General features: G+C 23.9%; 4 protein-coding genes across 5 annotated transcripts; 2 read left to right on the forward strand and 2 right to left on the reverse strand.

The window, feature by feature from the left end:
- Positions 1-1,718: 1,718 nt before the first annotated feature.
- LOC127283281 (malate dehydrogenase, mitochondrial-like) lies at positions 1,719-8,652 on the reverse strand. Its single transcript, XM_051308019.1, has 7 exons — positions 8,450-8,652; positions 4,904-5,158; positions 4,350-4,651; positions 2,820-3,077; positions 2,494-2,629; positions 2,057-2,259; positions 1,719-1,869 (listed from the first exon to the last, which is right to left on the reverse strand). The coding sequence occupies exons 2-7, from the start codon at positions 5,064-5,066 to the stop codon at positions 1,747-1,749; spliced, it is 1,185 nt and encodes a 394-aa protein (XP_051163976.1). The 5' UTR covers positions 5,067-5,158; positions 8,450-8,652; the 3' UTR covers positions 1,719-1,746.
- A 348-nt stretch (positions 8,653-9,000) lies between these two features.
- On the forward strand, positions 9,001-12,178 carry LOC127283279 (alpha-amylase A-like). Its single transcript, XM_051308017.1, has 5 exons — positions 9,001-9,358; positions 9,601-10,031; positions 11,006-11,390; positions 11,494-11,991; positions 12,058-12,178. The coding sequence occupies exons 1-5, from the start codon at positions 9,164-9,166 to the stop codon at positions 12,067-12,069; spliced, it is 1,521 nt and encodes a 506-aa protein (XP_051163974.1). The 5' UTR covers positions 9,001-9,163; the 3' UTR covers positions 12,070-12,178.
- A 2,615-nt stretch (positions 12,179-14,793) lies between these two features.
- LOC127283283 (cytochrome b5 domain-containing protein 1) lies at positions 14,794-16,588 on the reverse strand. Its single transcript, XM_051308022.1, has 3 exons — positions 16,234-16,588; positions 15,100-15,579; positions 14,794-15,024 (listed from the first exon to the last, which is right to left on the reverse strand). Exons 2-3 carry the CDS (start codon positions 15,553-15,555, stop codon positions 14,794-14,796), a joined length of 687 nt encoding a protein of 228 aa, XP_051163979.1. The 5' UTR covers positions 15,556-15,579; positions 16,234-16,588.
- Positions 15,783-18,072, forward strand: LOC127283282 (proteasome activator complex subunit 3). 2 transcript variants are annotated; one of them, XM_051308020.1, is made up of 5 exons: positions 15,783-15,920; positions 17,080-17,112; positions 17,194-17,514; positions 17,589-17,725; positions 17,804-18,072. In XM_051308020.1, the coding sequence occupies exons 1-5, from the start codon at positions 15,897-15,899 to the stop codon at positions 18,024-18,026; spliced, it is 738 nt and encodes a 245-aa protein (XP_051163977.1). In that variant the 5' UTR covers positions 15,783-15,896; the 3' UTR covers positions 18,027-18,072. The 2 variants fall into 2 exon arrangements, with proteins under 2 accessions (XP_051163977.1, XP_051163978.1); XM_051308021.1 differs by lacking the exon at positions 15,783-15,920 and adding an exon at positions 16,012-16,109.
- The last annotated feature ends 472 nt before the right edge of the window (positions 18,073-18,544 follow it).

Raw genomic sequence — 18,544 nt, forward strand, 5'->3', positions numbered from 1 at the left:
TCGCTGTTCCAGGTGAAGAATTTTTTTTGCATGTATACAAATAAATTATATATAAATAAATTATAATTATTATATTATAATTATAATTATTATTATTATTATTATTATAAATAAATATTTATTTATTATTATTTTTTTTTGTTTATATTAATATTATTTTTATTTATTATTATTTTTTTTTGTTTATATTAATATGTAATAAATAATATTGAAAAATAGTGTAAATTAAGATAAAATTAAAAACAGTTTTGTAATAATAAAAATTATATGAATTAACGGTTAATTTTAATTTTGCAGTGGAAATGATTATTTTTGTTGTTATTAAAAGTAACATGTTGTAGGTGAAGATTTTGGTTTAGCAGAGGAATGTTTTCTACAAAAAAAAAAAAAAAAATAGTGTGCGGCAATCTTGATGTAACTGTAACATCGTTAGGCATTTGTGATATGACTTCAGGGTGTTTATAACCAATTTGACTATATTGCAATCCGATTTCAATTGCTTTCATTTATTATAGTATATTTATATATATATTCCAACTGCGATCCAATTATCAACCACCTCAGGAAGAATATTTATTTAACCATATAAATTCATAAGAATATCTTCTCTATGACATATTTCCTATCATTTTTTAAAATTTTATTATTATTCCACGTTTTTTTCTATCCCCCAAAAAAAAGAAAAAAAATATTATTAACATTTTCTTTTTTTTTTGACAAAAATTTTCATCTGATTTTGTCTGTGACAAGTTTGAAACAAGTCACGTAGAGAAAGATTATTATTTTTTTTTTTTTTTTTTTTGGCAGAGGACAACTGAGATTATTTTTATTGGATCCACCAAGAGAAAGAAAGATCACGGTCGCGACACAGAAGAAGTTTTACGGACGCGCGCATATATATATATATGTATATATAAAATGCGAATAAAAGGCCCTGAACTTCCGGTTGCGGCGAGAAAAAGCCGAGGACATGTGAAACAAAGGGAAAGCCAACTTTTTATGAAAAAAAAAAGCGCAACTTCTCGTCCTTGGTACCTTTATGGTACCGAAGTCAAAGTTCATTCTAAACGAGAAACGAATTCAAGATACGGATTCGAAATATCTTTTATCACAAAAGAAATTGCCCGAGGCTTTAAAACTCAATTAGCCATCGTATATGTATATACGTCTCAAGACAAAAGATATATAAAGCAGCCTGGAATATATATATAATTATAATATATTTATAATATTTAATTTACTGAAAACAAAATTATTTAATTAAAATAATCGATTAATTTATTTAAATTAAATAATAATTATTGAGTCAATTAAATTGTATTTGCTTCCAATACAGAAATTGTTTCAAATACACTGAAAAAAAGGTTTGGTATTAACAACCAAACGTTTGGTTGGTATTTAAGCAACCAAAATTTTAATTGTCTCAACCAAAATTAGAAAAAAAGAATTTTTTTTGTTCTTACTAAAATTTTCATTGGGACAACCAAAATTTTGTTGATTCAACAAAAAAAATTTTGGTTGCTTAAATACCAACCAAACGTTTGGTTGTCAATACCAAACCCTTTTTTTCAGTGTATACTATTTAATTAAAATTTAATTAAAAATTTAATTTAATTTAATTTAATTAAAATTAAATTTTTTGATAAATTAATCGATTATTTGAATTAAATAAATTTTTATTCGTTTTTTTCTTTTTATATTGAAGAAAACAATGAAAATAAAAATAATAAATTTATTTACTCCTTTTTATTCGTTACACGATGGTGGTGAAGATTTACTAGCTTCTGAAGAATAAACTTGCTCGGTACAAGGTTCAGGGTCTGGTGGGCAAATCTCAGATGAAACAACATCAGTTCCAAGAGCTAGTGTCTGCATAAAAAAAAAATCTAAGAGCTTAAACGTGTGCTTTCTGATGATAAAAATAAGTAATATATTTAATGATAAAAATAAATTTTGAAAATAAAAAAAAAAAATGTTGAGAAAAAAAAATAGGGAATATTATTTTTGTCAAGATTTTCTTAATTTTATTGCGCGGGATAATAAAATGTAAATTAACCTCTCCAATTTTAATTGCTTCCCTCAGTTCAGGTACTGCAACTTGAAGTAATTTGCATTCTGAATCTGAAAGAGGTGGCACACCTAAATGCATCTGAATTCCGCATGGACCTAGCCTCAAAGGCGAGGCGAAATACGTCACTTCCGGAATAACACAGGATCGAACATAGGCACATTCCACCACCTCCGATTGATCTCGTAAAGCTATATTAAATTCATAATTTAGATCTTTTATTTTATTTTTTTTCATTCATTTTTAATGGGAAACAAAATTTATTCCAGATCAAAATTTTTTTTTCTAATAATAATTAATATAGTTATAATAATTATTATTATTAATTATAATAATTATTATTAATTAAAATAATTATTATTAATTAAAATAATTATTATTAATTATAATAATTATTAATTATTGGCAATAATTTTTCAAATTACCTTTACACAATGATATGCAAAATCTTGCAGCAGCATAACCTTCCATTAAATGTAACGAATTTTCCACATTGGGATATTTTTGTTGAAAATCATGATCTGCATTTCTTAAGGTAAACATTAATTTACCGACTTCTTCCTGGAATGTATATTAAAACTGTATTTTATGTTCTCTAGATATAAAATGATATTGAAATATTTTATGTAGTAATTTTTATTTTCTTTTTTTGTAATTAAATATATAATTTAATGAAATTAAATTGTAGTGATAATATATATATATATATATATATATATATATATATATATATATATATTTGAATACTAACGTGAGTAAAGCTATTGCATGGTTTTGCATTTGAAAATAGTGGTACACATGTTTTTGGACAATTACCACCAATAATTGGTACAAAAACACATTCTGGATCGACACCAAGAATATCTGCTGTCAATGTATTTGCTCGAATATTATTAATAGTTGTCACACCAAATAGACGATTTAAATTTGTAATACCGGCCATTTTTAACATTTCCGCTGCCATTGGTATTAAACTATTAATTGGATTTGTTGTCATTGCTATTAAAGCCTTAAAATGAAAATATTTATATAATTATTATTTTGACACATTGAGAAAAAATTTATTTAGTTCAAATAATTGGTTACTTTACTATTATCAAATAAATATATTTATTTGTATTAAATAATTTTTTATTTGGTTTAAATAATTTTAATTTAATTAAATTATTTATATTTGAATTAAATAATTTTTATTAGAACTAAATAAATTGTATTTGAACTATTTGATGTATTTGAAACAAATACAATTTAATTGACTCAATAATTATTTAATACAAATAAATAATGATAATAATCAAGTGAATGATTATATTTGAATCAAACTAATTATTTATTTGGAAAAAAAATTTTACTAGTAAATAAAAAATATTTTTTTACTAATTCTTAACAAAAATTAAATAACTAATTCAGATTTAACGATGATAGTTAGAGACGTTAATAATTAGAATTTTATATTAAAAAAATATTTATTGTTTATTATATAAGTAAACATATGTCGCAAGAATTTAATATAATCCATTATTTATACTTTTATTATTACACACTTTTAAAAACAATAATTATAAATTCAGCTCCATAAACTTGATTATCTATTTTTGAATGTTTTTAAATAATGTTTTTTCTTTTTTTTATTATTTATTATATTATTTATTAAAATTACAATTATTGATTAATTTATTTATTATTTATTTTATTTATTAATTTTTCAATTATTATTTTAATAATAAAAATTCATGTAGAATGATTACTGTAATGTATAATAATAATAATAATAATAATAATAATAATAATAATAATAATAATAATATGGATAATTGGAAAATACTTTGATATGATTTTATGTCACAAAGAAATTGCAATGCATATATATGCAGTTGGCCTCGTCTCCTTTATGCGTTTTCATTAATTTTGATTCTACTTTATTTTAACACCCGCACTCTCAAGGCCAAATAGCAAGACAATTTTACTTAACGGATAATTGTTTTGCATTCCATGGATCTGCTTGATAATTTATCACTGATAAAATATCCAAGCTATATAGGTATATCTAAATCTACTACAATGATTTATTTTCCTATTTTGAAACTATGAATCTCATATAATATAATGGATTTTGTTTGACGGTCATTTATCATCATTTTTCACAATTATTATTATTGTATATGTAACTATCCTCGTCATGAAAAAAAAAATTTTTTTACACGACATTTCTTTGGAATAATAATTTTACCAAAAATAAAAAATGAATATTTTTTTTTTTTGAAAAATATATTTCACTTACGTCTGGACAATATTTAATAATTTCTGGAATAAATTTTGCCATAATAAGAGCATTTTCATAAAGAATTTCATCGTTTGGTGGTGTTGTTGTATAATATGATGAATTACCAGCAGTGATCATTACTATTTTTGCATTTTCTAAAACTTCATTAAATGAAGACTCACCGGATTCAGAATAATTCACTTTAGAGTTGGTGTCAATGCAATTTAATTCCATTGCTAATCCGCGAATCGATTTAATATCATAAAGTGCCAATTCATCAATTAAAGTTGATTGCTTTAAAAATAAGGACAAACATCTTCCTAAAGATATATTATAAATTGATAATCAATAATTCTCGCGAGATCAATAATATTTTTATATTTTTACGTTTCAGAGAAATATTTTTATTTTAATACAAATGAAATTTAATTGAATTAAATAAAAATTTTTTTTGGCTCAGAATATTTTTGAAAAATAAAAAATTTTATTTAGCACAAATAAAATTTTATTTAGTGCAATTATTTAAAATTTTTATTTATTCATTTTTTTTTTTTTTAAATTTATCTTATTACCTGTTCTTCCATTACAACCTAGAATTGCTACTTTTAATGATTTATTTTCAATTATTGGCGATTTTCTAAAGTAACGATATTGAGGTATTTTTCTAAATATTTCACGAGTAACTTTCAATAGTAATCTACTATTTTCTCTTGAGATTGAATTTTTGAGCAACATTTTTTGGCATTTTTTTTTCCTTTTTTTTTGCAATGTTATGAAAATATCTTGTTCATTTTAGGTTATTTTTCAATTATTTTGGTTAAAATGCTCTATAAAACAAATGAAAGAAGAAAATAAATTTTTTTTAATTACTTTTTTTAATTAATTTTTTTAAATTTTATATTAAATATATATATAAGAAAAAAGTCTGTATGGGAAATTGTAGTAAATGAAAGAAGTCACGTACGAATCATATATTTTTCTTCGAAGTAAGAAAACTCTAAAGAGTCTGAACCCACGATATCGTATTATATTGCATTCCTCTCGCGTTATATTAGTTTTAACTTATATTATATTACCATGTAAAACACAATGTCATATATAGCTCCTAATTACAAATAATTAGGTGAGTCATTTTTTTTTTATCTTTTTGTATACAATATATATTTTCCCATGCTTATTCATTGAGTTGGATTCCATATCTTCTCATTCACATAAAAGTAGTCTATTTTTATCTATTATTATTATTTTTATTCTTATTAATATTTTTATTATTTTATTTTTTTTATTATTTAATTATTCCAAAATGAGAATAAATAAAATATAAAAATAGTTTAATTAAAATTTATTTTTACATAAAAATGTTAGTTAATTTTTTTTATAGAAAATTTTTTAATATTTAATTTAATTAAATTATAATTTATTATTTGATTTATTAAAAAAAAAAAATTCGAAATATTTTAAAAAGAAAAATAAATGTTTGAATATATAATTGATTCTATAAAAGAAAAGCAATATATGCGGCAAAGAAGTGGTTTTTCAAGTGTGGTATCCTTTATAATATGTAAAAAGTATATTTTTTTTTCCCTCCCCTTGGAATTATTAATTTGTATTCACAGAAACTCACGCAGGAAGCCATCTGTAAAGTTGACTATATGAGAAGGCTGAACAACTGGTAGAGTTTATTAGTACTGATCACAATCAACAAAATGAATATTTAATAGCAAAAAGAAAAAAAAATTTTTTTTTCACTCTGAAAGCGATCTAAATATTATTATATATATACCCTATTGAATTTAAATTATTGCAACTTTTCTCAAGCAATTTGTATATCTCTTTCTCTTTTTTTTCCATAAAAATTTAGCCAAAAAAAAATTTATTTTACTTCTACATATAGGAAATACAGAATTATATTTTTTTTCCATAAATTTTATTTACTCCACATAATATATTTTCTTACTTATTATCAATAATGAAAAGAAAAATTTATTTGATTAAAATACTCGATTACTTGACTATTATCAAATAAATATTTATTTGTATCAAATAATTATTATTTTTGAATCAATTAAATGGTATTTATTTCAAATACAAAAATTATTGATTCTAATACAATTTATTTAATTCAAATAAAAATTATTTGGTTCAGGAAAATATTTATTTGATAATAGTCAAGCAATCGAGTATTTGAATGAATGAAATTTTTTTTTTTTTTTAGTGTATCATCAATTTTTCTATTTAATTTTATTTAATTCCTATATAGTGTTCATTAATCATTTTATATATTTTGCTTTTTTTTTTATAGAAATTTATACAAGACAAATAGCAAAATATGAAAAATTACGTTATTACGTTGCACAAAGTTGATTGTTGTTTTTGTCAGTTAAAAAAAAAAATACATATATACAAGTGAGATGGCCAATTAGTATGAAGATTGATAAATTGTTTGCTTAGGGCTGCAATTTAAAACAAGCTTTTGCACAGTGACAGGTGTTTAGAATTATTCTTAATACTTAGTCGTTTTTCAAATGAAATGTCCTCTACGATCCTTATAAATTGTCATTTTATCATGTTAATAATAATCACAGCAATAATAATAAAAATCGAAATTTTTTTTTCATTTCAAATTAATTAATGTGTTCTCACCTTAAAATATTAATAAATATAATTAATAATAATAATAATAATAATAATAATAATAATCAATTTGTTATATTTATCAAATTATTTATGAACTTCATTATTAGTTTGAATAAAAGATACATTTTTATATATATATATGAAATTTTCTAACGATTGAAAAATAATTATATATTGTATATTTATGAAAATAATTTAATTGCATGGAATTTTTTAATAAAACAATAATTATTACATGTTCAATTGTAAATATACAAATTGATTGATTAAATAAAATTGTTTTCCCTATAATATCACACACATTGTACTGCTTCTATAAATTGACGAAAATTCTCTTGAACCGATTAAAAATTATTTCTTATATAGTATACACGCAATTACTTAGAATTCGACAATTGCATTTACATATCGCGAGGAACTGTCCTAATTATACTATACAATTTACTCTCACATATGAATATGCATCTGTCATTGTATATATATGAATCGGTTCACTTAATATCATTAATAGTCGTTTTCTAGATCACAAAGGGGTTAAAAAGTTGCGCGACGTGAAATAATGGGAACGTACAATTAGATTCTCTCTCTCTCTGTCTCTGATTTCTCAGTATTCACATTTTATTATTATTATCATCATTGATACTCCATTGATATGTTGGAATCGTTTTTTATATTCGTTTTATTGTCAATCGTTATGATATGAATTCAAGAATGAAAATTTCTAAGAAAACATAATATATAATTATGTAAATTTTATTCTCTTTTTCTTTTTAATGTCTTCTCTAATTAATTATAAGAATCGCATAAAAAAAATTAAAAAAATAAAAATATAAAAAATTATCGACAAAGAAATTTACCTTACCGGCTGATCGTAAAACAGGGTTTTTGAAAAATGAAAATATAAAAATTACCGATACAGAAATCTACCTTACCGACTGATGGTAAAAAAATCCTGAAAATTTTTCTTTAAAAAATTACCTGCAGTCGGTAAGGTAGATTTCTATGTCGGTAATTATTTATATTTTCAATTTTCAAAACCCCTGTTTTACCATCAGTCGGTAAGCTAGATTTCTGTGTCGGTAATTTTTATATTTTCATTTTTCATAAACCCTGTTTTACCGTCAGTCGGTAAGGTAGATTTCTGTATCGGTAATTTTTTACCTTTTCATTTAAAAACTGTTTCACCATCAGTCGAAAAGGTAGATTTCTGTGTCGGTAATTTTTTATATTGTCATTGTTCAAAAAAAACTGATTTACAATCAGTCGGTAAGCTAGATTTCTGTGCCGGTAAAATTTACATTTTCATTTTTCAAAAAAAATTTCTGTGTCGGTAATTTTTTATATTTTCATTTTTAAAAAACTTTTTCACCATCAGTTGGTAAGATAGATTTCTATATCGGTAATTTTTATATTATCATTTTTCAAAATTCCTGTTTTACCTTTAGTTGGTAAAGTAGATTCCTGTGTCGGTAATTTTTTACCTTTTCGTTTAAAAAAAGCTGTTTCACCATCAGTTGATAAGGTAGATTTCTGTGTCGGTAATTTTTTATATTGTTATTTTCCAAAAACTGTTTTACCATCAGTCGGTAAGGTAGATTTCTATATCGGTAATTTTTATTGTTTTATTGTTCCCAAAAAACTGTTTGACCACCAGTCGGTAAAGTAGATTTCTATTTTGGTAATTTTTCACTGTAATAATTAATGTTCCTTTGTAGGGCAGTATAATATTAAAATATAGTAATTATATTAATAACAACAATAATAATTATTATTATTTTAATTATGAACAGTATAATTATAATTATAATTTTTATAATTGTTTTTTTATTCTCCACTTTATTGAAATTGTTGATTATTTTTCCAACTTATTGCGGAGAAGTAAAAAATAATTATGAAAATGTGTCAATAGATAGTTTATCATCTTGAACAAGTATTAGGTCAGTAAAACTCGCTATTTATTGGTTTAATGTTTATATATGCCAAGTGCAAGACATATGGCAAGAAAAAAAATTATATATATCGTTATAATGGAATATTTTTTTACTATTTTTAATTTTTAATAAAACATCTGACATGTTTAAAAAGGAGACAATATATATGTAGTTGCAGATGATATATAAATTCCTTCCAATGAGGAAAAAGAGAGAGAAAAAAAAATAGTTTTAATATTCGTGTGTTATATATCATTTTTTGATATGCATATTTTTAATATAAAAAGTTTTCTTCTAATTTTTGTGCTTATTTTCGTAAATAATGTCATTCGAGGACAAAAAAATCCACACTATGTGGATAATCGAACGACAATGGTCCATCTGTTTGAATGGAAATTTGATGATATTGCCAAAGAATGTGAACGTTTTCTTGGACCTGCCGGTTATGCAGCTGTTCAGGTAAAATTCTTCGAGTTTATTTTAGTTTTTTTTTTAATTTTACGTTCTATTTGTTTTTTTTTTTTAATTAAGAAAACATTTTTTTTATGATTATAAATAAAATACTTATAAATAATAATATAATTATTATAATATTATAAATATTCTATTTATAATATTAAATATAATTTTTTATCATTTATTTATTGTTAATTTTTATTTTTTTAATTATAAATTCGTTTTTTCTATTTTTAATATCGCAGGTATCGCCAGTAAATGAAAATATGATATTGTCAAAGAGACCATGGTTCGAACGCTATCAGCCAATTTCATATAAAATTGCAACAAGATCAGGCAATGAGTTGGAATTTAAAAACATGGTAAAGAGATGTAACGCAGTTGGAGTTCGTATTTTTGTTGATGTTGTCGTTAATCATATGACAACTGATCAGTCACCAGCAATTGGTACAGGCGATACAAGAGCTGTGCCTCAAAATAGAGAATATCCCACTGTTCCCTATGGACCAAATGATTTTCATCAACAATGCACAATTGCCAATTATAAAAATGCAACTGAAGTGCGAGTTTGTGAATTATCTGGATTACACGATCTCAATCAGACTCGTGAAAATGTCAGAGACGCTATTGTTGATTTTTTGGACAGGTGTGTCGACGCTGGTGTCGCTGGATTTCGGTACGAGAGAAGCTGCATTTTTTTATCATTCCCAGACAGCACGGAAACTTGCAGCAAGCTTGCGGCAAGTTCACCGTGCAAGCTTGCTGTAAGCTTTCCAGGAAAGGTTGCTGTAATCTTTCCATGAAAGATTTCTACAAGATTGCTGCAAGCATACTAAGAATGATTGCGGCAAGCTTGCCGTGAAAGATTGCTGTAAGCTTGCTACGTAAGGTTGCAGGAGAATTTCAACAAGCTTCTGGAAAGGTTGCTGCAAGCTTGCTGCAATTTTTAAAAAATACAATTTAAATTTTTAAAAAATTTATTTGTTTTCTAGATTTGAAAATCCTTGTGACGTTTATTATTATTTATGAGTTAAAAAACAGTTGAAAAACGAGGGTTAAGAGCAAGATTTTTTTATTCTCTGATAGTTAGTCGAGTAGGTTCTCGGTTAGGGTTTTTGGTTAGTGTCTGTCGAACCCGGGTTCAATTCCCAGTCCCCTCAAATTTTCTCTTTAAGTTTCCAAATGAAAAAAAACAGGACATAATTAATAATAATAAACGTCACAAGGATTTTCAAATTTAGAAAACAAATAAATTTTTTTAAAATTTAAATTGTATTTTTTAAAAATTGCAGCAAGCTTGCAGCAACCTTTCCAGAAGCTTGTTAAAATTCTCCTGTAACCTTACGTAGCAAGCTTACAGCAATCTTTCACGGCAAGCTTGCCGCAATCATTCTTAGTATGCTTGCAGCAATCTTGTAGAAATCTTTCATGGAAAGATTACAGCAACCTTTCCTGGAAAGCTTACAGCAAGCTTTCACGGCAAGCTTGCCCTGGGTGGGACATTTTGCTAGCTCAGACAAGCTTGCACGGTGAACTTGCCGCAAGCTTGCTGCAAGTTTCCGTGCTATCTGGATTCTTAATTTAATTTTTTTTTCAAAATTTTTAGTTTTTAATTTTTTAATTTTTAATACAAAAAAAAACAATTTTCAGATTTGATGCGGCGAAACATATGTTTCCAAATGATTTAAAAGTGATTTACGGTCGTATTAAAAATTTGAATACAAAACATGGTTATAAAAAAAATAGTCGTCCATTCATTTATCAGGAGGTAATTGATCTTGGCGGTGAGGCTGTCTCAAAATTCGAATACAATGAATTTGGAACAGTCATTGAATTTGCATTTGGAATAATATTAGGAATGATGTTTCGAAATGAAAAGGAATTAAAAGATTTGGCAAATTGGGGCGAATCTGTTGCTTGGGGATTGTTACCATCGTCCGATGCTGTTGTTATGATTGATAATCATGATAATCAACGTGGTCATGGCGCTGGTGGTGCATCTATTCTTAATTACAAATTTCCCAAACAGTACAAAGTATTTGGCAAAATATATTTTTCATTTAAAAAAAAAAATTTATAATATTTAATCTAAAAATAATAAAATTTAATTTATTATTAACAAAATAGTATTTTTCTAGATGGCACAGGCATTTATGTTGGCCCATCCCTATGGCAATGCAAGAGTAATGAGTTCATTTGCTTTCACCGATCCAAATGCTGGACCACCGGCTGATAAAAATGGAAATCTCATTTCGCCAATTATTAATGAAAATGGCAATTCCTGTGACAATGGTTGGGTATGTGAACATCGTTGGCCACAAATTCGTAATATGGTAATATTTCGAAATATAGTAAAAAATTCTAAACTCACAAAATGGTGGAGCAATGGTAAAAATCAAATTGCTTTTGCTCGTGATCGTCTTGGATTTATTGTATTTAATAATCAAAATCAAGATTTGAAACAACGTTTAGACACTGGTTTACCCGCTGGACGATATTGCGATATAATAACTGGAAATCATGAATCTGATAAAAAAAAATGTTCCGGTAAAACAATTCATATTGATAAAAATGGATTTGCTGATTTTGAAATATCTCAAAATGCAAACGATGGAGTTATTGCCATTCACGTTAATGTAAGACAATATTCTTTATTTGGATTTTTAAATATATTTTTTAAATTATTCCCATTTTTTTTGCAGGCGAAACTTTAAGAAATCGACAATCGTTGCAAGAAATAATGGACAAGATAAAAAGAAAATTTATTAAAAAATATTTGTATAGCTAATTCTTCATTAAATAATTTTATTTCCTAAAAAAAAATTGTTGGAAATTAATTATAAAATTATAATTTCTGCGATAGAAAAAAAAAAAGAATTTTTCCATTTATATATTAAGAGGGAAAAATTATATATTATTGTGCGAAGAATTTGTCATTTAGTGAAAAGTGAAGAAAATTAATGATAACATTTTGCGTTGCAATGTGTCGTTATTTACCAAGCACCTCGTAAAAAGGTGTAACTTGTCCGTTTGTCTGGTATATACGCAAAACAGGTCCATGGGGCGAGCACAAGTCTCTTTATAACAATTTGCATATACGCGACACAAATGCGCCATTAACGTTAACTGAGAAACTTATCAAGTAAATCTCCTCTTTTCATTTTTCAAGGCTTCTCATTTTAACCCTTTTTGTTATTATAGAGCTGCTTTTTTTTTCTTTTTTTTTTTTTTTTGTTTTGAAAGACACTCTTTGCCGCATTCAATTAGGATTTCAAAATAGCTTTCAATTATAGAGTAAATTATATTTTCGCTTAAACAAATTACAATGATACGAATTAAATTAAATTTTAATTGAAACTAACATAAATTTTACCATTATAATTATAATTAAAGTTTTTATTAATTTTACATTTAAATAAATATTTATTAAATAATTTTTAAATATTAATTATATAATAATAAAATGCTTGGTCTGTCATTCTGTCCTAACTTGAAGTTGGCCTTTTCTGATTTCACGTGTTTTTTTTTTGAATAGTAATCTTATGACGTGTCAAATTTTGATAATTCTTTTTCTTCTTTTTTTTCTTTTAAAACTTCAAGTATTTTGTAATTAAAATTTTAGATGATTCCACGAAAAATTTATTAGAAAATGTGGACAAAATACAATAATTTGAAAATCATTTTTAATTGAAAAATGGTTTCAGATAGTTAAATTTTCAAAGAATATTATTAAAATAGTTACAAAATAATTGAATTTCCTTAGAGTTATAATTAAAATTCTTAAATTTCAAAAAAAAAAAAAAAATTTCGATGGAAAATTTTAGAAATAATTAAATTTTAGATGCTTTTAAATTCAAATTATTGAAAATTCAATTAATTTTGAATTCAAATTTTTGAGAATAATGAAATTTTATTTGATTTTAAATTGAAAATTTTTGGGAAATAATTGAATTTTAATTGAAATTTTGGATAATAATTTAATTGAAGTTCATTTTTGATTGAAAATTTGAATAATTAATTTTGAATGGAAATTTTAGAAAATAATTGAATTTCAATTAAAATTTTTCAAAATAATTGAATTTTAATTGATTTTGAATTGGAATTTTGGAAAATAATTGAATTTCAATTAAAATTTTTCAAAATAATTGAATTTTAATTGATTTTCAATTGAAATTTTGGAAAATAATTGAATTTCAATTAATATTAAATTGAAACTTTGGAAAGTAATTGAATTTTACTTGATTTTGGATTGAAAATTTTGAAAATAATTGAATCTTAGTTGATTTTAAATTGCAAATTTTGGAAAATAATTGAATTTCAATTGAAATTTTTGGAAAATAATTGAATTTTAGTTGATTTTCAATTGAAATTTTTGAAAATAATTGAATTTTAGTTGATTTTGAATTGAAATTTTGGAAAATAATTGATTTTGAATTGAAAATTTGGAAAATAATTGATTTTAAATCGAAAATTTTGAAAATAATTGAATTTTAGTTGATTTTAAATTGCAAATTTTGAATAGAATTGAATTTCAATTAAAATTTTAGAAAATAATTGAATTTTAGTTAATTTTCAATTGAAATTTTGGAAAATAATTGAATTTCAGTTGATTTTAAATTGAAAATTTTTAAAATAATTGAATTTTAATTGAAATTTTGGATAATAATTTAATTTAAGTTCATTTTTGATTGAAAATTTGGATAATTAATTTTGAATAGAAATTTTAGAAAATAATCGAATTTTATTTCATTTTAAATTGAAAACTTGGTTAATAATTAAATTTTAAATTGAAATTTTTTGATAATTATTGAATTTTAATTAATTTTGAATTAAAATTTCTTGTAATAATTGAATTTTAGTTTATTTTGAATTGAAATTTTGAAAAAAATAATTCAATTTTATTGTGATATTTTTTTTTTTAAATTATAAACAATTGTTAAATTTAATAAAAATTATAATTGAAAAATAATTTTGATATAATTGAATTTGTGATGTGTATTTCATTAAAATTATTAAAAATACTTAATTTAGTGAAGAATCATTTTAGTTGAAAATTTATTAAATAATTGTATTGAAGAAGATCTGAAGAAGATCTACATTTTATACTAAAAAAAAATGTATTTTATTTACATTTTTTTTCAAATGTAAAAAAAAAATGTCGCATTTTATTATAAAATAAATCGATAAAAGTCGTATAATTCGAGGCCTGTAAACATATAGTTTTCATTATTATCATTTAATATGTAATAATATTCTAATAAATTAAATTATTATTGATAATATTAATCTTTAATTTCTTTATAAAAAGCAATTAAATATTCAATTTGACGCGCGTTTAATTTTGCTAGTTTTATTATAAAGTAATATTAATTTATAACCATCTGTACGATGATTTATTAATATTTTAATAAATAATTTTTTTTTTTTTTATTTTATTATTAAGTCATTGTGAGATCATTATTATAGTGACACAATAGAGTTGGAATATAAATATCTTCCGGAAGTCCACAATTAATAAAACGATCTCGTTCATCTAATATTCCATTTTCCGTTAAAGTTTTATTAAGGTCGACGGGTTTTTCTTCATATTTCCATATATACGAAGCGTTATTTGAATTGAAATTTGAAAATCGTTCTTGAATTCTTCGAATTGTATCTTCCTCACAAACCTATTGGGATTTATTTTATTTAATAATAATAATAAAATAATAATTATAATATTAATTAATCAGTGCTTAACCAACGGAAATAATAGCTTCACATCCTGTGAGAACATTAATAATTCTACAAGGTCTAGGATTTTTTGTTAAATTGCCAATTCTGTATTTATTATCATCCAACCACCAAGGAAATTTATTTATTGATTTTTTTGAATTAAATGATAAAGATGAAATTGAAGCTACATCCGGTATTGGTCCATGTGGACAATATGGCACTAATTTGCCATTTTTTGGATGAATATAATGTTTAATGTCATTTTTTTCACGATCAAACCAATGACTTATGTCCTTTCCGGCATTAGCTAAAATTGGTTTTATTTCTTTCGTTCCCTTCCACAATTGACAAAGTTCAGTGAGATTATAAACACCATTAAAATAGGAAACCCAACAATCATTTAACATATTATGAATGACAACTTCATTTGGTAAAAAAAATGGTAATGTACCAATATTCGAAAATATTCTACAATTACTTATCATTTTCAATTATATATTTATTCTAATCTGTAAAAAAAATCTCAATTTAGTTAAACAATTTCAAATTTTTTTAAACGAAAATTTTTTGAATTTATCCTAAATTCCCGCCAAATTTGTCACTTGCAAGAAATTACCACTTTAAAAATAATATTCAAATTATAAATAATTTATATTTTTTTTTAATAATAAATTATTATAAAAAAAAAAATTGATAATTAATCAAAAAAAAAATTAAATCACACATTTGACTAATGTAGTAAAGCAACTTCCTGTTTTAAGTTTCACGTTTTAATCAAAGTGTAACTTGTATTTAACAAAGTTTTGGTTTTTTTAAACAATTTAGAATGGACGATACTACTGCAAAAAAGGTAATTTAATTTTTAACTAATCTTGACTATAATAAAAATTTTTTTAAATCAATGAAAGTAATTTTAATATTGAAAATAATTGTGTCAACAATTTTCATTAAGAGGTTAGTATTTTCATTGACCGGTTTGCATACAACATTTTAAGAATCAATTGTGTATTTATATTTAACAATGCTGTCTTCATCTGCGGTAATATTTTTATTATTATCTACAATAATAATGTGCGCTTTAATAAATTTAATCAATTAAAAGTATTGAATTTTAATTTAATTAAGGTAAAGTGAAAGTTTAAATGTATTAAAATAATTCTAACCTCAAAATGCTGCAGCTGGTTGAACGCAATGTGTGAATTGACGACAAAAAAAATTTTTTTTTTAATAATTGTTTCTAGAAAAAATGGTATTTTGTCCTTGTGTTTTACAAGAAATTAAATTCTCTATTTTTTAAAATAAAAATTTTGATAATGAATAGTGGTTTATAAACAGGAGAATATGGAATAAAATTAAATGCGTCCTTCCTTTGTCATTCTCAACATAACACGAGATTCACAATATTGTCAATTATTTAACAATTATAGATAATTGATACATTTTTTTAATTTATTAATAAAAAACTAAAATTTTTAGAAAACAAAATTGGGTTTAGTAACATTTTTTTAGGTTTTTAATATTTGGGTACATTTTTTTTTTTTAATTTATACATACTGTCTTTTTTATATGTAAATTGGTTTTAGAAAAGTAAATATTAAAGTATTTTATTTTATTTTACGTTTTGAATCTGAATAAAAATTATTAACACTGTTGCTTAATATTACGAAACTCGTGAATTTTTTTCCATTACAAACAATTGATATTTCAAAATTGTCAAAATTCAAATGTTTCAGTTTGTCATTTTAATATTTCAAAATTGAACATTTTTTTTTCCATTAAATTATAATTTCATAATTGATGACAATGTTTCCTGCATTATTCACAACACAAAATAAAGATCCTCGGGTATCAGAATCTATTTTCTCAAAAATTGGCGATTCTAAAGGAATTAGTTTATTTAATACGGTTTGCTTAATTTTTGCGAAGCCTTTTTATTTCCTCCATAATCTCAAGAGTTTTTTTTCTATATTTAATTTTTGAATTTAATTTTTTGAAATTTCTTTTTTTAGGTTCAAGAATATAAGGATTCACTGAAAACGAAGGTAATATTTTCGTTTTTTTTTTTTCATTTAAAAAAAATATATATATAAATATTGATTGATCTTTTTTTTTTTTTTTTGCAGGCTGAACAACTTATTGTCAAAGGATTTCCGGAGAAAATTGTTAAACTAAATGAACTTTTAGAAACACCAGGTTTTACTCATCAAGATCTATCGAAAGTTCATCAGGAATTAAATATACCCATTCCAGAGCCGATACTTCTGAATCATTCCCAGGAAGGACCACCGTCAAAAAGAGCGCGAGTTGATAACAATTTAGAAGATGTACCTGGTACTAAAGTTATGGTCCTTCCCAATGGACCAGTTCCATGTAATAAACCCATCTGCGATATCATTTACATAGTGAAACCGTACATTAGACAACTTTTAGAAGATTCAAATCTTGTAAGTCACATTTTTGAGATCAATTTTTTGTCTTCAATTTAAAAAAAAAATTACTACTTAATTTTTTTTTCCAGTTGAAAATGTGGATTTCATTTATGATTCCGAAAATTGAAGACGGAAATAATTTTGGTGTCTCAATTCAAGAAGACACTCTCGCTGAAGTTCAAGCTGTCGAGAGTGAAGCCGCTGCCTTTTTCGATCAAATTTCCAGGTAATTATTAAAATAAAATTATTATTCTGATGGAAGAAAAAAAAACTATTAATAATTATTTAAATTTAATGTCAATAGGTATTTTGTATCGAGGGGAAAAATTTTGAGTAAAGTGGCTAAATATCCACATGTTGCCGATTATAGGCGAGCAATTCAGGAGCTTGACGAAAAAGAATACGTCAGCTTGTGCCTCGTTATGTGTGAAATTCGCAACAGGTATTGCGCACTTCACGATCTTGTTCTTAAAAATTTGGAAAAAATCAAACGACCTCGATCGTCAAACTCTCAATCTCTGTATTAATTAATTTTAATGGCTTTTTTCAATTAATAAAAGTTGATAAATATGACTCACAGTGTAAAAAAAAAAGAAAAATTCGGGTTAAAAAAAAGGTTTCGCGTGTAAATTTTATCGCACATGAGTTATTATTTAATTTGCTCATTTATTTAAATCATTCATCTCCGTTTTCACCTAGATCTCTCTTTTTCTCTCTCTCTTTCTCTCTCTACATATAAATATATATATAGTAAATTTGTTAAAGAAACATATAATTGCTCGTGTTTTATATTTTCCATGCTTCTTTTTTTTAATACATATACACGAATTAATCATTGCGGGAAATATTTTCTCTTTAAAATAATTTTCTTTTAGAAACAAAAATTTTTTTTATTAATTTTCCCGTGGAGATTAAGAATCAAAAAATATATATATATATATATTCAGTGCTTTATTTTTAAACTATATTAATCGAAATAATTTTTTTTTTTTGAATATTTTACTGTTTGAACATCAAACGATGTAACAACTCTAAAAAAAAAGTT

This window comes from Leptopilina boulardi, unplaced genomic scaffold (assembly GCF_019393585.1).
Source record: "Leptopilina boulardi isolate dan_hultmark-lab unplaced genomic scaffold, ZJU_Lbou_2.1 LbouV2_31, whole genome shotgun sequence".
Lineage (NCBI taxonomy): Eukaryota > Metazoa > Arthropoda > Insecta > Hymenoptera > Figitidae > Leptopilina > Leptopilina boulardi.